Source organism: Camarhynchus parvulus, chromosome 14 (assembly GCF_901933205.1).
Source record: "Camarhynchus parvulus chromosome 14, STF_HiC, whole genome shotgun sequence".
NCBI classification, from domain to species: domain Eukaryota; kingdom Metazoa; phylum Chordata; class Aves; order Passeriformes; family Thraupidae; genus Camarhynchus; species Camarhynchus parvulus.
The window spans coordinates 5,100,363-5,128,178 of record NC_044584.1 but is presented as its reverse complement, the minus strand read 5'-3'; the positions used below and the strand labels follow the sequence as shown (position 1 = coordinate 5,128,178).

The 27,816-nt window shown below is 55.8% G+C and overlaps 1 protein-coding gene across 1 annotated transcript; it reads right to left on the bottom strand.

The window, feature by feature from the left end:
- Window positions 1-128: 128 nt before the first annotated feature.
- On the bottom strand, window positions 129-27,816 carry HS3ST6 (heparan sulfate-glucosamine 3-sulfotransferase 6). The gene is given in 4 exon segments (XM_030958110.1): window positions 129-976; window positions 27,449-27,657; window positions 27,659-27,781; window positions 27,784-27,816. Coding segments are annotated over 4 exon segments (984 nt in total). The 3' UTR covers window positions 129-357.

The following is a 27,816-nucleotide window of genomic DNA, read 5'->3' as shown; positions in this document are numbered from 1 at the left end:
TGGGGTGGCCACGGGCATCCCTGGGCCACAGTGACCACAGGCATCCCTGACAATGACCACGGTCATCCCTGGACAATGACCACGGGCATCCCTGGACAATGACAACCATGGGCATCCCTTGACCACAGTGACCACGGGCACCCCTGGACACTGACGACCATGGGCATCCCTTGACCACAGTGACCACGGGCCTCCCTGGACAATGATGACCACAGACATCTCTGGGCCACAGTAACCACGGGCATCCCTGGATCATGATGACCACAGATTTCCCCTGACCACAGTGACCACGGGCATCCCTGGACCGCAGTCCTGGCAGCCCAGGTGCCAGCCCGGCAGCGTGCCCTGGGGATGGGCTCAGTCCCACCCGAAATCCTGCCCTGTCATCTGGTAGAACTTCATGTTGAAGGGTCTGTAGAAGTCCCGCAGGCGCTGCACCACCTGCCCGTCGATGGTGGGGTGTGGCCGCCCCTTGGACTTGCCCAGGCAGCGGGGTTTGCTCCCCCCCTCCGGCTTCTTCAGGCAGGGAAAGCCCTTGGTCTCGTTAAAGTAGAAATGTCTGTCTGTCACCAGCCTCTGGAGGCCCAGGAAGTCCTGGACACGGCCCATCTCCCCGGCGGGGTCGCTGACCAGCCTCTCCCCGCTGACGAAGAGGAACCTGGAGAGGGGGAAGAACTGCAGCCAGTTCTCCAGGTGCTTGGCGTAGATGCCGATCCTCACCGCGCTCCAGCTGGTGTCGATCAGTCCCGTGCTGAGGTTTTTGAAGGCCAGGGCCTGGAAGCTGGGGATGGAGGGGTTTTTGGACAGGGTCTGCGTGTAGTCCGAGATGGCGCGGGTCACCGGGTCGCGCACCACCACGATGAGCTTCGTGTCCCGGGACATGTTGAAGATGCGCCGCGGGGCCTCCTTGGTCACAAAGTAGCTGGGGGTCTTCTCCATGGTGATCTGTCCATCCAGGGTCCGTGGCATCAGGCTCCTGAGGACAGACAGACACGGTCAGGGCTCAGCTGCTCCCACCTGGTGGGACAATGGGTGGGAACAAACCCCAAAACCCGGCTAGAAAGGCTCAGGGGCTTCCCAGCTGTAGCCAGGATATTTTCTGAAAAATCCCTTTGCCAGGATTTTTTTCTCCTGAGAAGCCTCAGAAATTAAATGTAAACAATGATTATCTGCTGCTGTGGAATGCAACAGGTGGATCTGTGATTGGTCTCGTGTGGTTGTTTCTAATTAATGGCCAATCACAGTCCAGCTGTCTCTGACTGTCTGGTCAGTCACAAGATTTTCTTATCATTCCATTCTTCTTCTATTGCTTGCAAGCTTTCTGATTAAATCCTTTTCTTCTATTCTTTTAGTATAATTTTTACATAATACATAAATCATTTACTTTTAAATATAATATATATATATATCATAAAATAATAAATCAGCCTTCTGAAACATGGAGTCAGATTCTCGTCTCTTCCCATGTCGGGGCTGCCTGCACACTTCCACACCCAGCCACGGCCCCATCTCCCCTTTCCTCCTGCCCCACTTTGTCACACCCCTCTGGTCATTTCTCATCTTCAAAACCCTTCCTAGGAGTCCCTGAGCTCCAGGCTCTCTGCCCATCTCGGCATTACCTTTGTCCCCTCCAGAGGCCCTAGGAAGGAGCTCCCTGTCACCCTGCCCCACCTTGCAGGCTGCTGCTCCCCCTTGGAATCCCTTCCCAGCCCTGCAAATCCCTCCTGCCCTTCTCCTGCCCGCAGTGCAGTGGGCGAGGGACATCTCAGCACAAACATTTTGGGACGGGGCTGGTGTTCATCCCTCCCTCCAGTCGCATTTCATGTCCTGGAGGTTTCAGCTCGCCCCGTGGGATTGCAGAGGAAAATCCCGGGAAATCCCATCACGGGGGCGATGCCCAAGCGCCAGCTGGGAGCGGAGATGCCCACCAAGGCTGCCTCCTCCCCTGCCTCCAGACAGGGAGCAGTTAAAGCCAGAAAAAAGACTGTTTCCTTTTCAAAAGAAAGGCAGAAAAAAAACCCTGAGGGCCTAGCCATTGTGCTGGGTAAAATTCACTGCTCTGATTGTTCCCTCGTGCACTTTAATGAGGCATTAATTGCCGCAGAAATTACCCAGCCGTGTCACCCCGTGTGACAGAACGGGTCCTCCCTGCCACCAGCACAGGCACCTGCCCTGCTGCCCTCCACAAAACCCTGGAATGGTTGCGAAGGGACCTCACAGATGCCACCCCTGCCAGGGCAGGGACCCCTCCCGCTGTCCCCGGGTGCCCCGAGCCCCGTCCTGGCCCCGGGCACTGCCAGGGAGAGCCGGGGATTCTCTGGGAATTGCATCCCAGTGCTGGGGCTGAGCCTGGCAGGGAGCTGGGGACAGGGACAGGGCTGTGCCCAGCAGCATCTGCTCCTTATGTCATGGGGGAAGCTTGAGGTTTCTGGGATTTTTCCCCTGGACTCAGGAAAGAACATTTTATTAGAAGCATTTGCGAGCGACGCTGGGCCCGCGCAGCTCCCTCCCCCGAACAAGAGCAGAACCCATTTGTGGCTTTCCCCCGCTCCTCCACACTTTTATTTTAATTTTTGCACAGTGCCAGCGTTTTTAGAGGCATTTCCTGTCCCCGGTGCCCTCACCTGGCAGCACAGCCCCTGTTTGGCACCAGTGGATCCCAGGGCAGCCACGGCTGCTTTTCCCATCATTTCCAGCGGTTTCCCCCAAATAACTGCGCTCACCAGAGGCTGACTGACAGAGCTCCTGCTGGGAATCACCTTCCCGAGCAGGGATTAGACCCATCCCTGTCCCAGAGCCCAGGAAAACCCAAGGGACGGGGATGGGGATTTATTGGGAGCACAGCTCCACCACCCTCCTGTGGGGCTTCCCGGCCAGCCGAGCATCCTGAACTTTAATTCCGTTCAGGAAATGCTGCAGGGCTTCCCTGGCTGTTTCAGCAGCTTCCCTGGCACCTTCCTGCGGCATCCATTCTGTGTTCCCTTGGGATTTCTGAACGGCTCCATCCTCATCCTCACCCGACCGCACCCTCGCAGCAAACCTGGGGTCAGGGTCTGACCCAGCCCCGCTCCTCAGTGGGCAGTCAATTGTTTATTACCCACGGCAAACGCGGGATGGGGACCTGGAGAGGCCCCACTGAACCACAGCCTGGCCCTGGACCCTTCCAGGGATGGGGCAGGCACAGGGATGGGGCAGGCACAGCCCCTCTGGAAAAGCCCTCTCATCCCTCCCTGTCCTGCGCAGGGACATCCCGGCCAGGCTGAGCCTCCCAGGGCCATCCACACCACCCACAGCTTAATTACCACGTAATTAACAGAGGTTTTAATGAAATCCCGGCTTGGGCGGGATCTCCCAGCAGCTCCTGAGGCTCTCATGGGTTCGGGGACCTTCAGTCCCTGAATTTCCCCATCCCAGGGACATGCCGGGATCCCCTCGGGAACAGCCATTAATTGTGCCTCACCTCCTCTTCCTCAGCAGCCCCAGCGCTGCCAGCTCCTGGCACAATAATTAAACATTTCACAGTTTCATTAACGCCCTAACACTTCCCCTAAATGAGCCCGGTTAATTATTGATAACACCCACCTCTGGCTTAAACCGGCGAAGAGCAGAGCCGGCTTTGCTGGGCTCCACTTTAACCCAAGCATTAGGAACGTTAATTAAATTTACAGTTAATTCTTCCTGACCTAAGAGAGCGCCCTGGGAATGCCAAGCAGTGCCTGCAGGTACAGGACACGGCACTGGGGGAGCCTTGGAAGGAGCTGGGATTTGCAGAGGAGACTGTGTGCCCAGGAGGAGGGATAAAAACGCCTTTTGCCTCTCTGTTAAACTGATAAATGTTTGCTTTTAATTAATAAAACAACTGGCACTTGAGAGGCATCGGAGCAGGGGTTTCCTGCATGGAGACATTCAACACATGAAAATGCTTCCTCGGTTAAGGTAACACACAATAAATCACAGCAGATAAAATGATGATAAAAATGCAGAGAGCTGCATTAAATAGTGATTAACAGCCACAGCAGGCAAGGAATCAAAGCAGACTTCAAAAACTGGGCCAACAGAACTTTCCAGAGTTAATTGCTTCACGATTCCTGATGATTTTTGGAGCAGAACTCCTCCCAGCACCAAGCTGAGAGATGAGGGGATGCACTCTCGGGAGATAAACAAGTCTCCAGCCCAAAGCATCCCTGAGTTCTCACCCAGGGCAGCTCCAGCGGTTAAATTAACTCTGTCCCAGCTCAAACAGGAGAGCAGCAGCGGCTCTGCCTGCTGCTCATCCCCTGGAAACGCCAGGGGGGAATTTCCACATGGACACAGGTCCTGCCTGAGCTGGGAGAGCCCAAAACCCCAGAGCAGGCACAGGTGGGAGTGATGGGGGCTGTGGGGCCAGAGGGACAGGTGACATGGGGTCAGGGTGCTGTGGGGTCAGGGGGATGGGTGCCACGGGGTCAAGGCTTGCAGGTTCCATGTTATCACCAAAATGAGCAAAAGGGGGGTTAAAAATCCCCTCTCCATCACTATTTTTAAAAAAATGACCGAAAAGCCTGGCCAAAAGGAGTGAAAGGCAGGGGTTTGTGCCAGAGGAGGGACAGGCTGAGAGCTTTCTGCAGGGCAAAGTGACTCCTCCAGGCACTGGGACGGGGCTGGGGACACTGGGGACAAACCCAGAGCAGCTCAGCAGTGACAGCTCCAGGGACACCCCGGGCTCCAGGGGACAGCCGGGACCCAGGGGACACACCGCGCTGGGGCTCGGGGAGGGACAGAACAGCTTTTGTGTGAATGTAAAATAGTTTGGGACCGGGAGGGGCTCGGGACATGGATCCCGCGAGCAGAGCCCGGTGCCATCGGATCTGCAGAGGAATCCTGGCCGGGTTTATCACAGCCGGGACAAGGCTGCCTTTGTGCCCGCGGGGCTGCCCGGGTGTCGCGCTGGAGCTGCCGAGTGCAGACAGCGACCTTCTCCTCCAGGCAGCTCAAATTGCTGCCCCTCCGCCGGGGAAAAGGGTGCGAGGGGGCAGGGACGGGAATTGCAGCCCCGAATCCTCGCTGGCCACTGCTGAGGGACTGATCCCCAACCAGGGGGGCAGCCGGGCTGAGCCCATCCAGGGGTGACCCCATCCAGGGGTGAGCCCATCCAGGGGTGACCCCATCCAGGGGTGACCCCATCCAGGGGTGACCCCATCCAGGGCTGAGCCCATCCAGGGCTGAGCCCATCCAGGGGCTCTCCAGGACCTCTCCTTCCCACAGGAACCAGTGCAGGGCACGGAGGGGTGGATTGGGAAGGGATGGACTGGGAAAAATGAACTGGGAAGTGATGGAATGGGAAGGGACGGGGTGAGCTGGAGGGAAGAACTGGGAGGGATGAACTGGGAAGGGGTGAACTGGGAAATATTATTTAGGAAGGGATGAACTGGGAAGGGATGGGATGAGCCAGAGGGAAGAACTCGGAAGGGATGAGCTGAAAAGGCTGAGCTAGGAAGGGATGAACAAGGAGGGAAGAACCGGGAGGGATGAACAGGGAAATATTATTTAGAAGGGAAGAACCGGGAGGGATGGACCCGGAGGGATGGACCGGGAAGGGATGAACTGGGAAGGGATGCACCGGGAGGGATGAGCTCCCCAAGCCGCCCGGGACCAAATTAGCCCGCGTTCCTCTTTACCCTAATTACCGAGCTGCTGCCCCTCGCCTTCCCCGGCAGGTCCTGGCAGAGCCCCCCCAGCGCTCCCCACCCCCGAGCTGCCCCCATTATCTTTGATTCTTTCCCCGATTCAAAAATGTGCAAATGAGGCCGCGGCTTCCCAATCAGGCCTGGCCGGGAGCTAATTGGCTTTAAGCAGGGAGCCCCGCATATGCTAATGAGGGCAGTAACAAGGCTGTGATGCGCCTGGAAGGGGAGCCGAGCCCTGGGCTCCACCACGGGCTGACTGAGACGCGTCAATTAACAAGCAGGCCGATAATTTATTAATGCTCCTTTGCGCCCCTCTGCCCTTTGCTCCTAATTACCGTTTGGTACATCACACAGCGAGGGGCTCTGGCGGGTCGTGCTCCCAGCTGGAGCATCCCCAGGGGCTCCTCCTGCCCCCCAGAAGCCCCAAATCCCCCCTCACCCCACAGAGCCCCACGGCCGGGGGGTCCCCGGCCCACACAAGGGACCCCCGAGCTGAGCCAGTGCCACCCCACGGGGTCCCCGGGCTGGGTTCGGGTGGATGAAGAGTCCCGGAGGAGGAGGAAAAGGGGGGGGTTGTGCCACCCGGGAGGGTGTGAGCCCCCCAACCCTCCCCGAGGGGCTGCAGAGCAGAGGGGGCTGCCCTGGGGGGGCTCAGGGAGGTTCGGGCTGGAGCTGTGCAATAAAGGCAAGGGGAGAATCCAGAGCCAACATTTGCATTCCTAATGGCAGGGCTGCTCCCAGCAGCCACACCATTATTCACCCCCACAAGAACCAGGGCTGGTGAGCCCGGCTTTTCTGCTTTTCCCACCCAGAAAATCTCCCAAACCCCCTGGGATCCCAGGATTCCCGGCAGGAAGGTGTGGAAAAGGCCGTGTTCCCCCAGCCCTGGGTCCCCACACTCCGTTCAGTTCCCAAACCCCAGAATTTCCATCACATTTCGTGCCCATGTGCACGGCCAGAGGCTGCAGTTATGGGCAGCTCCAGGCCCTGCAGGGTCCTTTCCTTGCCTGCTTGTTCCAGCCGGGTCCTTAGGGTGAAAGGTGGATTGTGGAGAGCAGGAATCAGCCTCAGTCAGGGCACAGCTCCTTCCCCGCAGTGCAGAAGAGGCTCTTTGGTCTCTAAATGGGGTTTGGGACGACCCCTCCTCACCCTTCTCCACTGTGGAGAAGCTGCAAGATTTGGGGTCACCCCAAAAATGCCACCTGAGCTCCCCAGTGACACTGCCAGGGACCCCTCGCAGCCAGCAGTGCTGGGGCTGGCCCTGATGGGGTCCAAAAAGAGCCCCCAGGGGCTCCTCCCTGATGGAGTTTGAATAACTGAGTGAAAACACAGCTTGGGTGCTTGGGTGAAAACAGGTAGGAAACAGAACAGCTCCATGAATTCCCAAAAACCCCGAAAAAAAATCAGAAAATGGGGGCTGGAAGGTGCCCAGCCATGGTGGGGCACTGAATCCCCAAAAACTCCTCAGAAAATGTGGTTGGAAGGCTCCCAGCTTGGTGGGGCACTGAATCCCCAAAAACCTCTTGGAAAATGGGGCTGGAAGGTGCTCAACCATGATGGGGCACTGAATCCCTAAAAACCCTTCAGATGGTTGGGCTGGCATGTGCCCAACCATGATGGGGCACTGAGTTCCTAAAAAACCCCTTGGAAAATGGGGCTGGAAGGTGCCCAGCTTGGTGGGGCACTGAATCTCCAAAAACCCTTCAGATGAGGCACTGAATCCCCAAAAACCCCCAGAAAACGGGGGCTGGAAGGTGCCCAGCTATAATGGGGCACTGAATCCCCAAAATCTCTTCAGATGGGGCACTGAATCCCCCAAAACCCCTTGGAAAATGGGGGCTGGCACATGCCCAACCATGATGGGTTACTGAATTCCTAAAAACCCCTCGGAAAATGGGGCTGGAAGATGCCCAGCGTGGTGGGGCACTGAATGCCCAAAAACCCTTCAGATGGGGCACTGAATGCCCAAAAACCCCTCAGAACACGGGGCCTGGCACGTGCCCACCCTGCTGTGACCCTGGGCTGGGCTGTGCCCGCTGGGGACAGGGCTGCACTGGCAGCTCTCCCTCCCTCCCTCTGGAATGAAGCCCCCCAGCGTGGCAGCAGCCAGGAATGTCCTCTCCTCCCCTCTGGGTGTCCCTTTGACGGCCGGAGGGAGGGGACAGCCTGTGGCAGGTGTCCTGCCTGTGACCCGGGCCAGCCCCGGGCTCTGATCTCGCGGTGACCCTTCCCAGCAGTGCCCGTGTGTCCCCTCAAACAGCTTGCAGATGAAGGAGCAACAGACTGGAGATGATTTATTCAGGAATTAAAGGTTCAGTACCCCTTTTAAAGGCTGTGCCTCGGCACTGTCAGCCTTCATTGCACACAATTAAAGGCCTTGGCTGCCCCAGCCCCCTCTCCTGCCTTCCAGGGGAAGGAAATCAAACAAAACCAACCCTCCCCAACGCCCCCGGCCCCGGGGGGCTCTGCTGAAGGACTCGGGAGCTCGGGAGTGGCCCTGAGCTCCAGCTCCAGCCTGGGAAGCTGCTCCAGCCCCATTCTCTGCTCGGGATGGGGGATGGAGCTCTTGGGTTTGGGGATGCTCGGGCTTGGGAGTGCTCGTGGCTGCTGGGGAAAGGCTGTTCCTGCAGCTGGAGCTGCACTGGAGAGGATTTATCCCTCCTCCTGGTTACCCCTCATCCTGGTTATCCCTTCTTCTCTTTATTCCTCCTCCTGGTTATCTCTCATCCTGGTTATCTCTCATCCTGGTTATCCCTCCTCCTGGTTATCCCTCCTCCTGTTTTATCCCTCTGCAGCAAACTCGACCCCTCCAGCCACCCTGGCAAACTGCAGGCACTGCAAACTCCCTCGGAAACCCAGCCCAGCTCCAGTTTTGCTGTCCCACCTGGGCGGGGAGATGGGATAACCCGGGGAGATGATGGGATAACCCTGGAAGATGGGATAACCCGGGAAGGTGGGATAACCAGAGAAGATGATGGGATAACCCGGGGAGATGAGATGGATAACCCTGGGGAGATGGGATAACCGAGGGAGATGAGATGGGATAGCCCAGGGAGATAGGGATAACCCAGGGAGATGGAGATGGGATAATCTAGGGAGATGATGGGATAACCCGGGGAGATGAGATGGGATAACCCTGGGGAGATGGGATAACCCGGGGAAGATGGGATAACCCGGGGAGATGGGATAACCCAGGGAGATGGGATAACCCCGGCTCCATGCGATGGATCCCTCCCCTCCAAGCCCTGCAGTGGCTGCAGGAGTGGCTCCAGCAGCAGGAATTCAATGAAAAACTTCCTTCCTCTAAGAAAGAAAGGGAAGAAACCCGCTGGCAGCGGCGGCGCTGGGATAATCCCTTTGCAAGGCAGTAAATTTCCCTGCAGCTCCCCCGGCAAGTAATCCTGCGGATTATTGCACCTTTCAGCACGGGCAGCCTTTACAGAGCCTCTCCCCTCCCCGTGGATCTGGTGCTTTATGACCTGACCTGCTGTCTGAGCAGGGGGAAACACAAATTACCCTCCTCTGAACCTGCAGCACAGACACTGGTGACAGATTTTATCCCCCTGGGAACTGGGGTCCTTGGGAGCGCCGATAAATAAGGGAAAATTGCTCTTGGAGCTGCTGGGGAGGGAAGGGGACACCACTAACCCTGACTAGCACAAGGTTTCTTTAAAAATAAAACAGAAAAAAATTCACGAGACCACTCTGTCTAAAGATCTTGGTTTCAATTACGAATTTTAAAATTACACTCATTAGTTGTCACTAAATTATCCCCTCACAGCAACAGGCTGGTCCTGCCTGGTTTCCCACCTTGATGGAGGAGAGGAAAGGCATAAAAATGTCACAAAAATCACTGGGGTTTCCAGGTTTACCACTGGAGTTTCCAGGTTTACAGTTACACAGACAGCAGAAATAGGAATTCTTCCACCTCCTGATGCTTGGCTGAGCAGAAGGAAAAGGAAGGGATGGATCCTTTCCACTATCCCAGGTTCCTCCAACCTGGCCTGGCATCTAGGGGCAGCCACAGCTTCTCTGGGCATTTTTATCCCCTCCCATCCAGCCATCACCACACCATCCATCCAGCAGGCATGCTTCCATCCCCCCAAAATCCCATCCATCCATCCATCCATCCATCCATCCATCCATCCATCCATCCATCCATCCATCCATCCATCCATCCATCCTCATCCATCCGTCCATCATCCATGCACCCATTCATCCATCCATCCATCCATCCATCCATCCATCCATCCATCCATCCATCCATCCATCCATCCATCCATCCATCCATCCATCCCCATCCATCATCCATCCATCCATCCATCCATCCATCCATCCATCCATCCATCCATCCATCCATCCATCCATCCATCCATCCATCCATCCATCCATCCATCCATCCATCCATCCATCCATCCATCCATCCATCCCATCCATCCATCCATCCATCCATCCATCCATCCATCCATCCATCCATCCATCCATCCATCCATCCCACGGCCACTGCTCCCCAAGCCACAACTCCCACCTAATTAGCCCAGCCTAATTAACCAGGGCAGGACCCTCATCCCCTCTGTGGCCGTGGCTCCCGGGGGTCCCTCCCTGTCCCAATCCCGGGGTGCAGCCGAGGGCCACCCCCCGAATTCCTGCCCCTCCCGGTGCCGCAGGTGCGGGAGCAGCGGGAGCCCGGCAGGGAGGAAGGAAGGAAGGAAGGAAGGAAAGGACGAGGAGGAGGAGGAGGAGGAGGAATTGCCCACACATGTCAGCCAGAGCCAGCCCCTCCCGCTGCCCCATTGACAGCTGCCCTGATTTGCTCAGCAGCTGCTGACGGGCAGCACACAAGTCCCCAGAGCCATGAATAATTTCAGGCCGTTTGTGTTTATTTGATCTCGGGATGGGGCCGAGCCCGGAGGAGCCCCGGCGAGGGGCAGCCGGGCTCTCCAGATGGCTCCGAGGCCACCGTGGGCAGGGCTGGCTGTCCCCTGGCTGTCCCCTCCCTCGCCCTGCTCCTCACCCTCCTCCTGCACAGCCAGGGGTTGGAGGAAGGGGCTCCCCAACGACTTCCAGGGAATAGAAAAGATGCCCCAGCCCCACGACTCCTAACATGACCCGTTCTTCAAGTCATTTATCCAGTGTCTCCTTTCCAAAGGACAAAAACGAGCACTGGGTGCTTTCTGGGCTCCCATGCCACGTTTGGGGACACTTGTGACCCCAGCACCAAACCCCTGTTTGGGGACACCCATGTCCCCAGCCCCAAACCCATTTGGGGACCCCAGCAATGGGATGTGAGCAGGAGGTGCCCCGTGGGACAGGAGAGGCGAAAATTTCTACTTTGCCTCACCCCAAACCTGCACCCCCTGCTCCCCTCACCCTGGGGGCTCACAGGGAAAGTGTCACCCAAACCCTGTCCTGGCCACACTCGGCGGCTGTGTCCCCCCAGAGCAGGTTGTGCCTCTCACAGCCGCATCCCACACTCAGTGTCCCACCCAGCTCCTCTGTGCCCCCTCCTCCAAACCCCAAACTGGTTTTTGTGGGGTTTGTCTCGGGCCTGACGCTGTCACGCTGCTCTCCTTGGGATGGAAAAGGAAAATGCATCCAGTTTTCCACAGAAACAACACAGATTCCCCATCTGGGTCAAATTTGTGATCCAGCCTGAGGGAAGATGGGAAACAAATTTAGCTTTTTTTTTTGTGTGTGTGTCAGAAAAAGCCTCATTTCCTGGCAAGGAGCTTCACCCACAGCCTGGCAGGGATGGGAGCCACCATCCCCAAACTTCTCTGTGCCATCCCATCCAGTGGGAGGGAGCTGGGAGAGGAGCCCCAGCATGGAGCAAATTACTCTGGTGTCCTTAACCTGCTCAGCCCCTCGCCCTGCCCCAGGTAAGGGAGCAGCCCCACAAACGCAGCCCAGCCTGGAGCACGTGGGAGCTTTGGGAATGTGGGGACGGTGCTGGGAGCCCCTTCCCCCTGCCCAGCTGGTGCCCAGGTGAAGGAAATCCCCCCTGAGGAGGGAGCTGGGCTGGATTCCGCACCTTGCTGCACGAAAAAAGGGAGAGCTGTTCCTCCAGCCATGGCCAAAGGGGCTGTGGAGGTGCTGGGAAGGCTCAGGAATGTCCCAGGAGAGGCTGGACAGGGCTTGGAGAACCTGGGACAGTGGAAAATCTCCCTGCCCTTGGCTCTGGATGGGCTTTGAGATCCCTGCAACCCAAACCACTCTGGAATTCCAGGATACCCTGAGTTTTCTGCAGCTCCCAGAGCTCTGGGTGAGCCCCAGGTGATGGAGATGGGGGCTCCGTCTGTCCTGTCAGGGCTCCCTCCCTGCCTGTTCCAGCAGGAACAACTGGGGATTCTCTAACAAAACACTTCTTCCCACTGGAAGAGCTTCACTTCGTGGCAACTGGAGCCATTTGTGGGAAAGAACTGGATTTTGCTTATTTTTAGCCTGGTTTCCTAAGGAAGTGTGGCTGGAGCAATCACACGCTCTGTCTGTCTGTCTGTCTGTCTGTCCAGCTGTCTGCCCTGTCAGATCCCATTCCAGCTGCATTTGAGGGAGGACGAGGAGCAAAAATAGGAATTTTTGAACATTGCCATGGAAAGCTGCAGCTCATTGGTGGCCAGGACCCCATGAGGAAAACACCCCAGGATCAGGTAAATCCATGTTCCCAATGAGGAAAACACCCCAGGATCGGGTAAATCCATTTTTCCAATAAGGAAAACCCCTGGGATCAGGTAAATCCATGTTCCAAATAAGGAAAACACCCCAGGATCAGGTAAATCCATTTTTCCAATGAGGAAAACACCCAGGATCAGGTAAATCCATGTTCCCAATGAGGAAAACACTCTGGGATCAGGTAAATCCATTTTTCCAATGAGGAAAGCACTCTGGGATCAGGTAAATCAATTTTCTCAGTGAGGAAAACACCCCAGGATCAGGTAAATCAATTTTCCCAGTGAGGAAAACCCCCTGGGAGCAGGAATGCCAAGGGTGCCACCCAGGAATCCTGCTCCAGGATTAAATTCAAATATTGGGGAATTAAAATCCTTCTGAAAAGTGAGCTTGCAGCAAATGGGTTTCTCCCTGCCCAGCAGCAGCTTTAGAATAAAACAACACAACCCCAACCCTTCTTTGGGCATCCCCAAATAGTTTTTCCCCCCCTCCCCCAAGTTGTTGTGAAAATTTTAGGTAAGAAAACGTGTTGGGTAAAAATATCCAATTCCCCACAGCCTGCAGAGCCTCATCAAAAATCCATTTGAAGTATTACTCTCAAATCCCTCATGGCAATGGGATATTTTAAGGTCAGTTAAACTTATTATTCACTCAAGATTTGCTTTCAGGTCCCTGCATATTTCAAACAGATTTTCCCCTCATCTCTAACCCAACTGTGTTACAAAAAGCCCTTTCCTCCTCCCCCTCCTTTTTTTTTTTCTTTCCTGAAAAGAAAAAAAAAAGTTGTCAAAAGAAAAGATCCTAATCAAAAACAGCTTCTGAAGCCTTAAAAGCTGCTACAGTTTGTACTTGTTACCCAAAAACACTGAGCTATCTGCAGATCCCTAAATCCCCTGGCTCCCAGAACACTGAATGGAGCCGTGCTGGAAAAGGGGAATTAACTCCAATTTGTTTTTCTTATTTGCAATTCATTTCCTTGCAACAGGCTTTAGACACAGGTTTCATTTTTTTTCCCTTCCCTCAAACAAGGAAAAGAAGCAACTTCCAAACGTGCAGCCTGGGATATTTTTGGATTATTTAGGATTTCCAGCCTGACAGAACTGCAGTTTCTGCTTCTACCATGCCTTTGCCCTCACAGGTACTTTTGGTTGGGTTTTTTTACATAAATACAACTTTTATATTTCCCCTGAACCACAAATCTCCTTTTTCAGCCTGGGGAAGGGAAAGCTCCAGGGAGAGCTCAGAGCCCTTCCAGGGCCCAAAGGGGCTCCAGGAGAGCTGGGGAGGGACTGGGGACAAGGGATGGAGGGACACGACACAGGGAATGGCTTCAGACTGGAAAAGGGGAATTTGGGTGGGATATTGGGGAGGAATTCCTGGCTGGGAGCGGGGGGAGGGACAGGGATGGATCTGCAGAGGAGCTGTGGCTGCCCCTGGATCCCTGGGATGTCCAGAGCCAGGGCTTGGAGCAGCCTGGGGTGGTGGAGGGTGTTGGGATTGGAACTGGATGAGTTTAAGGTCCCTGCCAGCCAATCCAGTCTGGAATTCCCTGATTCCATGACCAGGACATGGAAGGTCCAGGGCCTTCAGTGTCAGCCCAAGCACAGCCAGATGTGCAGGGCTCTCTCCCAAAGCCGTGCCCAGATGTGCAGGGCTCTCTCCCAAAGCCATGCCCAGATGTGCAGGGCTGTTCCCCAGAGCCATGAACCCCCCAGATGTGCAGGGCTCTCCCCCAAAGCTGTGCCCAGATGTGCAGGGCTCTCCCTCAGAGCCAAAGCCATGCCCAGATGTGCAGGGCTCTCCCCAAAGCCATCCCCAGATGTGCAGGGCTCTGCCCAGAGCCATCCCTGGATATTACTCTCATGCCCTGTGGCTCTCTCTCCAAAGCCATGCCCGTGGGGTGGGCTCTCCTCCAAAGCAAAGCTGTGCCCAGATGTGCAGGGTTCTCCCCATGCAGATGCTACAGATCCTGCCCTGCTTTTCCCACCACCTTCTAACGAGGCTGTAAATCCCCGGGCCCTCCTCAGGTGACCCCCTGATTGCCCATTTGTGTCTCTGAGCAGATCTCAGCCCCGTGCAGCCAAGGGGACCTGCTGGGAGCCAACCCCTTCCTGCTCCAGCCCAGCCATCTCTTGGCATCTGTGCCCCAGCTGCAGCCAGGGCCAGGAGTGACACAGGAAGATGAAAAAAAAAAGGTTTGGATGGGTCTGTTCCTAATGGGAGCCTCGCTGCTCGCAGCCTTTGATTGCCACACAAATAAAAGATGGAAATTCACTGCAGGCACAGGAATTAATTAACGGGGAGAAGAAAGGAGCATCAGTCTGTTGGAGGCCTGGCATCAATTCCCAGGCGGGTTTTGAAGCGGCAGCAGCTCTCCTTGTTCTCTGGGAGCTGCTCTCCTCTGTCCTGCACGGTGACAGCGCGTGTGGGGCTCACCCTGGGCACCCTGGGCACGACAAACCTGCCCGGCTGTGGGGGCACCAGGCAGCAGCTCCCACCTCCTGCTGCTCCCTCCTGCCCTCATCTGACCTGCTGAGCTCCTCAAACCACAGCAGCCGCCTTTCTTCACCGGGCTGCCAGCGTGGTTTGGGGCTTTTTATGGTCTGGGAGATGGTTGGGGGTTTTTATGGTCTGGGAGACGGTTTGGGGGTTTTGGGGGCCTGGGAGATGGTTTAGGGGTTTTGGGGGCCTGGGAGATAATTTGGGGGTTTTTATGGCTTGGGGAATGGTTTGGGAGATGTTTACATCTCCAAATAGTTTCCTGACCTCTGTTGCTGAAGTTTTTCTGCAGGTGAGAAGATCATGAACCACCTCTCTTGTATGGCAGGAAGGGATGATGAATCTGACTCCATGTTCTCAGGAGGCTCATTTATTAATTTAAGATACTATATTATATTAAAGAATGCTATCCTAAGCTATACTAAAGAATAGAGAAAGGATACAGACAGAAGGCTAAAAGATAATAAAGAAAAACTTCTCTCCAGAGTCTGACACAGCTCGAGCATAATTGGCCAAAGAGTGAAAACACCTCACACCAGAATCCAATGAAACAATCTCCAAACACGTTCCAAAGCAGCAAAACACAGGAGAAGTGAATCAGATCATTATTGTTTTCATTTTTCTCTGAGGCTTCTCAGCTTCCCAGGAGAAGAATGTTGGGCAAGGGGATTTTTCCAGGAAATATGACAGTGACACACCTGCAGCCCACTTCCAGCTCAGACTGGGATTGTGTTCAAGCACAGCTGTGCATGCTCACATGGGCCATGGTTCTCCTGCTCCTGGGACAGTTTTCTTGTCTTCAGGACTTGCTGGCTTCAAGCAAGAACTGAAACTTCCCCCGTGCCAGGGCTCCATGACTCAAAAATCATCAAATCTCTGGGGATTCCGAATTAAATCAGAGTTCCCACCCTGTCCTCCACCCAGATCGTGCTTTAATTTCTGTCCAGCTGCATGCAAAGAGTGAGATCTGTCCCTGAGAGCTCCCCAGCTGATCCCAGGGGGTCTCACAGCCCCCTGGTTTTGGGTTTTTTTTGGTTTCTTTCCACAGAGCCCTGCTCTGCACCCGTCAGAAGTGGGGCTCTGGGGCTGGCTGTGGGGTCACAGCTGGGTACATCACACACACACAGAGCTGAGCGTGGAACTCATCAGCCCCGGGTGTCAGGAGAGCAGAAACCCCCAGCAGCCAGGTGTGTGCTGACACTTGCAGGAATTTGTTTGCTTGTGGCACTGACGTGAGGCTCGCACAGCTGGGCACAGCTGGAGTTAGGTGCTCACTGAACCTCTGAGCCTTCATTTAAAGGCATTTTGCCCAGAAAAAAAAAGTGTTTAGAAAAGGTCTTGCACCAGCAGAGTGATTAATGCTGGAAGGAATCTCCCCTGCCCAGCGTCTGCTCAGCAATTCAAGTTTTATGAGCTCTAACATGAGGCCTGGGTGTGATCCCTGCTCAGCCCCGTGGATGCAGGGCACCCTCACACGCTCCTGATCCTCCTCAAAGCAGCCAAAGATGAATTTTTCATACTCACACCGAGAGCAGAACGAGGCTGTCCCTCATTATCTGCCTTGTAACGAGACGGGGATCAAACACAGAGCGCTGGCAGAGTGACACCAGCCCCACACGGCCCCTCCGATGGCACAGGGGACAATTAACCCGCATGTCACACTCAGGCTAACGAGGGTGACCCGCTGGGGGTCCCAGGCCTGTCCCCTGCCCGGGGCTGGGGGCTCTGAGGCCACCTCTGCTCCCCCTGGGCTGGGCTCAGCCCCAGGGATGAGTTGGAGCAATGGGGCCGTCCCAGTTTGGGACATTCTGTGCCCCTGAGCTCAGCAATGTCCCCACTGCCACCACCCCCCAGGGGCTGGGGAGGCTGGGGGGATCCTCCCTGGTGGCTCCCTAAAGCAGCCCAGGGATTTGGGGGGGCTGGGGACACCTTCAGCACTGACTGGGATGGGGTGAGAGATGTGATCCAAACACCCAGAGGGACACAGCCACAGCCCTGGGGACACCCCAGACCCAGAGCCACCTGCCAAGGGGACACCAGCCTGGAACAGCAACAGAACCAGAGCCCAGCGTGCTTTATCCATCCCACACCATCCAAAACTCCCTGCACACCTCCTGCCCCACACCAGCTCCAAACAAACCCCAAAGCCAGGGGCAGCCAGGATCCCAAAAAACCCCGGGAGGCCAGGGCAGGACAGTGCCTGAGCACAGCAGGTGAAATCCCCAACCCAAAACACCACTCAAACCTGTGAAAAAGATGAAGAAGAAGGATTAGTTATTGTCTTAAAACTTTCATCTTAGCTCTCTATGTATTACTATATTCTAAATTTCAAGTTTTTGACTCTGTGATATGACACACTTCTAAGCAACTGCACACTTGCTATCCTGGTGTTATCCATCAATTCTGGAATTTTCTCCATGGCCTCAGGTCCAGTGCAGCGCCCTCCTGGGAGTCAGAGTCTGTCAGCACAGAAATCTAAAAATCCCAGCACCCAGAGCTCCAATCCTGCAGGGCCCTTCCTGGGCTGCTCCCAGCCCCGTGTCCCACCCCACGGAGCAGGAGGGGGACACCTGTGTTCCCTGTCCCATGGGCTGTGTCCCATGGGCTGTGTCCCATGGGCTGTGTCCCTGTCCCTTGGGCTGTGTCCCCTGTCCCTTGGGCTGTGTCCCATTGGGCTGTGTCCCATGGGTTGTGTCCCTGTCCCATGGGCTGTGTCCCTGTGCCATGGGCTGTGTCCCTGTCCCTTGGGCTGTGTCCCTGTCCCATGGGCTGTGTCCCATTGGGCTGTGTCCCATGGGTTGTGTCCCTGTCCCATGGGCTGTGTCCCTGTGCCATGGGCTGTGTCCCTGTCCTGCTGGCAGCAGCCCACCCCACCCCACCCCACCCCACCCCATCCCACCCCACCCCACCCCTTTCAGGGCTCCTTTGTGCCCCGGCGGATGCGGGTTTGTCACGCTCAGGCTCGGGCACCGCGGGGGGACGTTCGGCCCGGCCCTCCCCCAAATCCCGGCTTTTCATGCACACAAACCCTGCCTGCCCTCAACAAAACCCAAACCTCGCCTGAAAGTCCTTGGCAGCGGCCCCTCGAAACTTTTCTCAGGCTTGTGTGGCTTTGGGGGATGACTTTGGGAAGCAGAGGAGCGACAGAGGAAGAATAAAACTCCCTTGTCCCGCCGGGCTGGCGCTCTCAGGAAAAGGGGGGACAGCCCTGGAGGGGCTGTGGCACACCAGGGACCGCGGGGACAGCAGTGTCCCCTCTCAGGACAGCAGTGTCCCCTCCCCTGGCACAGCAGTGTTCCCCTCGGGACAGCAGTGTCCCCTCCCCATCCCCAGGCACCGGCAGCGCTGAGCGATCGCGCTGTGACAATGACAAGCGGCCGATCGATGGCACTGACCGAGCCCCTCCGGGAACTGGAGGATTTCTTTGGCTGCCACTTCAGGGACATTTCCTGCCTGGCAGGGGGCCCTGGAGGGGGCATTTGTCACTCGGAATTGCCGGGGACTCGGGGCAGGTGGGCACAGGGAAATATTCGGGCACAGAAGGCTCCAGAGAGGGGAAAATAAAATCGAATTAAATAATCTGTGGAGATGGCTGAGGCATTTTGGGATCCTGCCCTGACGGGGGCTTGATTTCACCCCCAGAAGGAATTATGGGGCTGCGGAATCATGGCTGGGAAAGCCCGCTAAGATCACCCAGTCCAACAATCCACAGGGCTGTTAAATCCCCTCAGGGATGGGGACCCCACCCCTGCCCTGAGCAGCTGTGCCAGGGCTGGGCAGCGTTTCCAGAAAGGAATTTTCCCTAAAATCCCACCCTGAGCCCAGCCTGAGGCCATTCCCTGTGCTCCTGTCCCTGTTCCCTGGAGCAGAGCCCTTTCCCCCCGGCTGTGCCCTCCTGGCAGGAGCTGTGCAGAGCCACAAGGGCCCCTGAGCCTCCTTTGCTCCAGGTGAGCCCCTTCCCAGCTCCTCAGGGATTCTCCAGCCCCTTCCCAGCCCCGTTCCCTTCCCTGGCCCCGCTCCAGCCCCTCCAGGTCCTTCCTGCCGTGCCCAAATCCACCCCCAGAGCTGAGCCAAGCCCTCCTGCAGCCCCAGCGGGTCCGTCCTGCCCTGGGCTGGGGCTGCTCTGGGGAGCAGAGGGGGGCGGGGGGCGGCTCCTCCAGCCCCGGGGTTTGGGGTCGGTTTGGGATCGGTTTGGGATGGGGTTGGGATGGTTTGGGACAGGTTTGGATGGGTCTGGGACAGGTTTGGGATGGCTTTGGGACAGGTTTAGGATGGGTTTGGGACAGGTTTGGGATGGGTTTGGGATGGGTTTGGGACAGTTTGGATGGGTTGGGCGGGTTTGGGGACTTTGGGATGGGTTTGGGACAGGTTTGGGATGGGTTTGGGACAGGTTTGGGATGGGTTTGGGATGGGTTTGGCTTTGGGATGGGTTTGGGACAGGTTTGGGATGGGTTTGGGACAGGTTTGGGACAGGTTTGGGATGGGTTTGGGATGGGTTTGGGACAGGTTTGGATGGGTCTGGGACGGGTTTGGGATGGCTTTGGGATGGGTTTGGGACAGGTTTGGGATGGGTTTGGGACAGGTTTGGGACAGGTTTAGGATGGGTTTAGGATGGGTTTGGGACAGGTTTGGGACGGGTTTGGGATGGTTTTGGGACAGGTTTGGGACGGGTTTAGGATGGGTTTGGGACGGGTTTAGGATGGGTTTGGGACAGGTTTGGGATAGGTTTGGGACAGGTTTAGGATGGGTTTGGGACAGGTTTGGGGTGGCTTTAGGATGGGTTTGGGATGGCTTTGGGACAGGTTTGGGGTGGCTTTAGGATGGGTTTGGGATGGCTTTGGGACGGCACAGCTCTGGAGCAGCTGGGAGGTTGCACAAGGCAGGAGCCCCCGCCGAGCAGAGCCAGGCTGTGCCCCCCGGGGACGGGACCTGTCACTTTCCTTGGCCCTTCCCATCAATCACCGCCACCACCGCCTGCTTTTATTTATTTATCTTTTTTTATTTGCATAACGCGGCTGCGAATTCCCGGCTGAATCAGCCTGGAGGGTGTGGATGGGGCAGGGGAGGCGACGCCAGTTCTTCACTCCAGCTACAGAAAAGCCCTCCAGGTGTGCCCAGGGCCAGGTGTGCCACACGCAGCTCAGGGGCCCGGTGATAAATCAGCAGCAAAGTGGTCAATCAGCCTTTCCCTGCCCAAGGAGCTTAACAAGGTCACAGCCTTGTTCTCCCCACACTAATGAGCGCAGATTCCTAATAAGACCTCAGTGACAAGTGAGTGTATTAATGTAATTCCCTCCTGCTCCTGATCAATTTTGTGTGCTGAGATGCAGAGCAGCCCCCGGGGCGTGGGAGGCTCCTGCCACCCCCTCGCTGTGAGCTGCTGGCAGGGAGAGAGGAGTTGATTACGAGATTTCCTCGGTGGAGCACCCCAGAATCAGTCCCAGGAGGAGCCCAGCAACTCATCCCACTCCCAAAGTGCTGCTGTTATCCCAGGCTGCCTAAAACATCCCGTGCTGGGGCTCTAACAGCCCAGATAGTGAATTTTTCTGAATTTCAGCCATTCCCTCCCACATTTCAGCCTGGGACCAGCACCCCATGAGCTCCAGGTCAGGGCAGTCCATGCACAGCCCGTGGTGGTGGAGCAGGGATGCTCTCCACGGCTCTGGAGCATCCCTGCCATGCAAACCCTGGCTCATCCCTGCTCTGCACCAGCCCTGGAATCACACACAGAGCTGGACACTGACCCTGAGTCCTGGGGTGACCTGCAGGACCCCACAGTCCCTGTGCCCCCTCCCCGTCCCAGTGCCACATCCACATCTGCACCTCAAACGAGGCCGAGTGACTCCCTGCAGGGATGCATGAATAATTTTGACGATTCCTTGATCTGAGCTGTCTCTGAGCACAGGAGAAGGAGGGGAAGTCCAAGGAGCTGCTGTGAATTTTCCACCCAGGACATCACCACAAAATGTGGGTGTGTAAAACCTGAGCCGAGATCTCAACCCTGCCACGGGGAAAGCTCAGGGCTGCAACCACCATGAGTTTGTCATGGTGGGATTGGGGATTCTGGGCTGTTCTTCATGAATTTGGGGAGGCCCTGGTGCAGGTGCCCAGAGCAGCTGTGGATCCCTGGCAGTGCCCAAGGCCAGGCTGGACATTGGGGCTTGGAGCAGCCTGGGACAGTGGAAATGTGGGATGAGCTGACCTTTGAGGCGCCTTCCAACACAAACCAGTCCATGATTCCATGAATTCCCTCAGGAATGGACGGACTCATCTTAAACCACTGCCCTGACGTGCCCAGCATGGACCAGCCCTGGCTGCCTTCGCCCCCCAGACCAGGCTTCCAACCAAGCCCCACAGAAGCCTCTCAGAACATCCCTGCGCTCCTCACTTTAATATTTTGGCCGTCCCAAGAGCCAGGAGGTGGGGAGGGAACTGCCAGGCTCAAGTTTCACCCTGTTCCCAGAGTTCTGTCCTGCAGACCAGGAGCATCCATCCATCCATCCATCCATGATTCCATCCCCATCCATCCATCCATCCATCCATCCATTCCATCCCCATCCATCCATCCATCCATCCATCCATCCATCCATCCATCCATCCATCCATCCCTCATCCATTCCCATCCCTAATCGAACTCTCACCCATCCATCCATCCATCCATCCATGATTCCATCCCCATCCATCCATCCCTCATCCATCCATCCATCCATCCATGATTCCATCCATGCATCCATCCATCCATCCATCCCTGATCCATCCATCATTCATTCCCATCCCTAATCCAACCCTCACCCATCCATCCCTGTCTGTCCATCCATCCATCCATCCATCCATCCATCCACCCACCCATCCCTCATCCCTCCCTCTCTCCGACGCCCCCAGCTCCCTAAGCAGGAGGATTTCCACAGCCCTTTGAAAAGCCATTTAGAGCTAAGTCTCGGTATTAAACCTGGCCTTTCCTCGGGCAGGTTTTCAATCTCTGCCCGAGCCTGTTGCAGCAGAAAGTTTTTGAAAAGGTCAGGAGGAAGCTTTTAAGCATCTTTGCCAATTAAGTGCTGGAACCCCCTCCCCGCCGCCAGAGCTGCCCGTCTCCATCCCAGGGGAAGGTAATTACTGTTTTATAAATAAGCTTTGAACTCTCTTAAGTAATTGTCTCTCCTTGCATGAAAGCACCCTCTAAATCCACCGGCCTTTTCCACCTTCTGTCACTATCAAGGAAAAATCCAGGGGAAAAATATCCACCTAATGCCTTGATGGAAAAACTCCCAAACTTTCCTTTACACTGCAGTGATTATTTCTCCAAGCTTTCAGTAATTCCACTAACAGAAGCCTTGTGGCTTTCCCGGCTCTTGGTGAATTTTTTTGGCAATATTTGACATATTTTCAAAACTTCTCTAGAGTTATATGGACCAAAAAAAAAAAAAAAAAAAAGCCACGTTTCAATATTTCAATTTCTACCCCCTGAGGTTACAACAAGAGAAAGGACAGGAATGAAGAAGCCTTTTCCAAAGGTATTAATTCCCTTAATGTTATTTTTTTTTAAACTAGCCCTGTGATTTCTGGGTGTGTTTAGGCAGCCTGGGACAGAAATCCTGGCAGATCTGAAATCCTTTGGGAACTCAGGTTACTCCTGCACACCCCCTGCCCAGCCCGGGTGTAATCCCCCCATTTATTTAACAGAGCAGCGACAGGGAGAGCATTCCTGAGGCGGGACGAGTACCTTCCACCCTGCAAGTCGCAGCTTTTATCCCCAAAATCCCAGCCAACATTAACACGCAGCTCCAATCGCTCGGGCCTGACACGATCTGAGCAGCAGCACAAGGAACAACCCCGCTTCATTTCGCCTGGACGCTGAGCCGGGCTCAAATCCAGGCTCAAATTCAGGCTCAAATTCAGGCTCCCAAACCTGCTTGGGTCAGCAAGGAACACTTGATGGGACCGGGAAGAAAACGCGGCCGGGTGGAAATCAGGGAACAACAACGTGAAAATGGGGGGCAGGAGGGTTGAGTTCCTCACCCCGTCCCCGACCCCCCAGCACAGGACAGGCACAGCCCCTGTCCCTCCCCACCCGCAGCAATCCCTGCCTGGGAGCTCTTTAAATGGTTTCAAATGTTAATTCCTCATCGTGGCAGTAAAAGCTATTTTTAATCCCACGTGAAAGCAGTTTGCAGAAACCCGAACTTTGCACGAATTATGGATTGCTTCCCAAGTGCTGGGTGCGTGTTAGGGAGCGGAAAACAGGGGCACATCATCAGAGAGACCCATCCGGCTGCCCAGCACTTAAACCTGGCCCTAAGAGTAGGGCTGGGGCTAAAACAGCGCATAAAAGCCGATCCAAAACACTACACCTTCAGTAAAAGCTTTAGTGTATCTTATTCTTAGTTAAAATCAGCTTTTTCTCAGGTTTCCCGCATGTTTGCTTTGTACTCGGGGTTTCATTTCCCAAACACGGGGGTGAGGATCCGGGAAGCTGAGACAGAAAGGTCTCACTTGTGAATGGAAGCGGAAAAAAAAATAAAAAAAAAAGAGAAAAGATTGCAAAGAAATAGAGGCGAGAAGCTGCAGGGCTGTCTGCGAACGGCCCGCGAGAACAAGGGCCGCTCTGAGGCTGAAATCGAGTCCGTCAGGAGGGGAGATTAGCGGTGCCAATGAATAAAGATAACGTCCCGGAGCAGCTCCGAGCATCGCCAGCCCGGATTCCTTTGTCCGCCCGCACCTTTGCGCTTCCCCGAGGAAAGCAAAGCTCGCCCTGGAAGCGGTGCCAAATCGCAGCCCGGTGCCTCCGGAGGAGCCGATCCCATTCAGCAGCTCGGGCTATAGAGTGTCTCGATCTGTCTGTACAATCACAACACACACAAAAACCCCTCAAGGCACCTACTTAGCTGCACTTTTCAGCTGCCAATAACACCCCCGGCAAAAGTCAAAAGAGCAGCGCCGCAGCCGCGTCCTTCCCCCGTCGCTCAAAGGCGTCGGGGTTGCGAGGTTCCGAGATAACAAAGTCTGGCTCAAGAAATCCTGGATGCCTTTCAAGAGCGTTATTAGCTCCTGTGAATGGGGCTGGGGAAGGGGAGGGGGCGAGCCCCACAGGCCAGGGAAGGGCTCTCTGCTCCCCCTGCACCTTCCCGGAGGTGCTGCCGAGCTGGGACAGCCCAGCAGGAGCACAGAGGGATGAGGAGCCCCACGGAGAGTTCCTGCCCCCTTCATGCCAGCTTTCGTGTTGGATGGGACGGGGAAAACGACGATGAAAAGTTAAATTTGGCCTCGGGAGTCTCGGAGCCCCGGGCTGGCTCTGCAGGGCCTGAGGATGCTCGGTGGGGTTGCAGCTCCTCGTGTCCCTGGGGCTGCAGAGGAACAATCACCAGATATCCCATGGAACTTTTTAATACTTCTGGTGCAAACTGTATGAAAATACAGTTTACAATCCCTACAGATGGGTGCAGCTGCCAGGGCTGGATCCCAGGGATACACGGGGCGCAGGGAGCCCTGGCCCAGCACCATTCCTGCCTAAACCTTCCTTTGGCTCTTGGGAAAAGCAGGAGGGCGGGATGGAGGAGAGGGACAGGGACCCCAGATCAAGCAGAGAAACCCGAGCCACGGGAGAACCCATTCACACTGAGCCCCCAGCCAGGGGAGAACCCATTCACACTGAGCCCCCAGCCAGGGGAAAACCCATTCACACTGAGCTGATGTTGCCACAAAGTTCTGGCAGATGGGGACGAGGAGACCTCTTTGGATGAGCTCAGGGCTTTCCACACAATTCCCTCAGAGCTGCATTCCCCTTTCTCACAAGCCAGGCCCCTCTCCCAGCTCCCCAAAGCTGCTGTTCCCCTTTCCTCCTGCCCTGTTCCCCCAGAACCCCGAGGTGGGTGCGAGGCAGAGGGAGCAGCCGGGAGCTCTGCGTGGGAAGCAGAGCAGCTCTGGCCTCCCAAAAGGGAACAATCCCCTGCAAGGATTCTGCTACGCCCCCAAAACTTCCCCAGCGGAGCAGAGGGTGACACTGGAGAGCCCCAGCCCTGCCATGCAAGGGGTGAACACGTCCCAGGTGTCCCCTGTGAGCCCAAACCTGCTCCCCTCACACCAAGGTGGTTCCAGCCCCCAAACCCCTTCACCCCACAAATGTTGTTCTCCTTCATCCCCACAGGCAAAGGCAGGACCTGGCCCCACACCTTCACAAATGCTCCAAGTTTTGCAATGGATTTCTGACTCTCACCCCAAACTGCTCGGATTCAATTCAGTTTTTACCATTTGTCCTCACCTGCGTTCCCACAAAACAGACACAGACAGTCCCAGGCTCCCACAGGGGACCCCCGCACCCCAAACTGCAGCAGACACCCCAGCATCCTCTCTTCTTTTTATTTAGGTTTCCTTCAAGCAGCACTGAGGGCCAAAAAAATTAAAATTGTGTTTTGCTTGAGGAGAAAACTTCCCATCATGCTTGGATCAGCCATTAAATCATTTATGCTCCAGCCTCAAAAAGGTGTTTAATCTTCTCAGAATTAGCTAAAGCTCTAGTAACTCAAGGAATTCTGTAGGAGATGCTTTTACAGAACATTTTCTTTTCTCTACTACTCAAAAAAAAAGGGGGGGGAGCTTTGGGCCATTTCAAATTTAAATTAAATAAAACAATCCAGTAAGAATAAATTATTTCAGTCAGTAACTTACAACGAACTACTCATCACTCACGAGGAGATGCTCCTGCCAGAGCAGGGAAATCGCTACGGGACGGAGCTACTAAGAGAGAACAAGGAGTGATATTTCCAAGGGAATTCTTTTTCCACATTTACTCAAAACAAGCAACAACCTACAGGTGCCTTCGGGCCAAATATCTTGGCGTGAGAAGCAGTTGGGTGTAATTTCGGTTTCCTAGCAAGTTCAAATATTTTAAAAATGTTTACACCACTTTAGAGATACCCATAGGAAAAACCCGATTTTCTGTCCAACTCCTCTTCCCCTCCACTCCAGCACATCCCAGCTTTAAACATTTAGCTCTGTCTGGCTTTGCCGGGGATAAAATCCCTCGGTACTGCGAGGTCTTCTGAGAAGACAAAACAAGAGGCAGAGCGGAGAGGAAGCGAAGGGAAATGCTTGTGTGTGTGTGTGTGTGTGTGTGTGTGATTAAAACCACACTTTATGCAGAGTTAAGTAAAACATCTCCTGATTTTTGCCTCGCCCCGGAGGATGCGGATTCTCCCCAGCCCAGAAAACCTTCCCCGCTCAATTTCCCCAAATTTACCACAACCACATGCGGGATCATCTCGAACCTGGTGTCAGGCCAGGCTCCCTGCAAGCACTTCCAGCGCTAGAAACCCGCAGCAGAGCCATCCAAGCTCAGATTTATTTCTGCTCCTTCTCTGCGGTCCGTCCTGCGAGCCTCGCCGGGCTCCGCCGAGCGATATGAAAGCGCTCGATCTTCCCGCTTTAATGATGTGCTCGCAGTCATTAAAGCCCCATTCTGCCGAGCAGCGAGAGCCAGCTCGCAGTCCTCACCCCAAAAAGATTAGTGATCATCATTATTGCTCCTGGAGCGGCGCGGACCCGAGCGGAGCTGAGGAATGAGCTCATAAATCACGGGAATATTAATGCAGCCGTAAAAATGAGCGCCGCTACTTGCTGGGTTTTGAAGGTGTGTTAAGTCGTAACTTTACAGCCCAGATGTGGGCTCAGAGAGCTGAAAGTCTGCGGGTAAAATTACCGCTAAAATTACTCTTTCCATTAAACACGCTGATTGCTCACAGGTTGTTACTTCGGCGAGGGTTGGGGAGCTGCAGCCTCCCCCAAAAGCTGGGGAGAAACGCGGCGTTCCCGAGGGGCTCGGGGAGAAGGGGATGGGGAGGCAGGAAGGACAGAGCGAGCTGCTCCTTTTATTATTTTCAGATGTTTCCCCGAGAACACCACGGCGCTTTCATACATCGACACATTTGGATCGCCTTCAGAATAACGGGGCAGATTCCACCCCCGGCTTCAAGGGACTTATCGCTGCCGACTGCCTTGGCCCAGCGCTCTGGAGCTGGCCAGGAGACGGAGTTTAATACACTCCACATGCACAGTAGCTGCTCTTCCCAGCGCTTTATCGCCCGGAGAGCTCAATCCCATGGAAACCCTCAAAAAACAAACCCTTGGATCACTCCAGCTCTGCCCTTTGCCCACCGAGGATCCCACGGATTCGTCCCGAGCCCGCTCAGGACCACCAAGCCCGAGGTCCTCGCTCATTTGTGTTTTTCGGAAACCACACGAATAAAACAATTCCTAAAGGTGGGGAAACGGGGGCACGGCTGGGGATAAAGCGCTAAAGGTTGAAACCGCAAAGCCTGCGGAGTGAAACGAGCGCATTTCTGCCGCCGCCGGGCGGGATGCGGGATGGGAGGCGCGGGGCCAGGGAGGGACACGGCCGCACGGGGACAAGGACACCGCTTCTCACAGCGCGGCAGCCCCGCAAAAGCAGCCCCAGCCCCCTCCCCAGCCCGGCCGAGGCTCGGAGCCGCCGGGGACCCCCGGACCCCCTTTCTCTCCCGGGACCCGCCTGTTGCGGAGCCGCCGCATCCCAGCCCGGGCAGCAATTAACTATGCGCTAATTACCGACCCCCTCATCCCCCCCACCACCACCGCCGCATCCTCACCTGTACCAGCGCAGCCCCTTCTCGTAGCACCTGTCGAAGAAGTGGGGCTCGGCGCCCACCGCCCGCACCCCGGGGTGCGCCCGCAGGAACTCGAGCAGCGCCCGCGTCCCGCCCTTCTTCACGCCCACGATGATGGCCTGGGGGAAGCGGCGGCTGCCGCCGCCCCCCGCGCCCCCCGCGCCCGCCGCCGCCTCCCCCGGGCCCGCGGGGCAGCGTGGCGGGCGGCGGCAGCAGCAGCGCGGGCGGCAGCGGCTCGCAGGGCCCGGGCAGGCAGGAGAAGAAGTAGGTGAAGAACAGGATCATGGTGAGGAGCAGCGAGGCGCGGCGGCCCCCCCGGCGGCTCCCAGCAGCCGCCCGCTACATCCCAT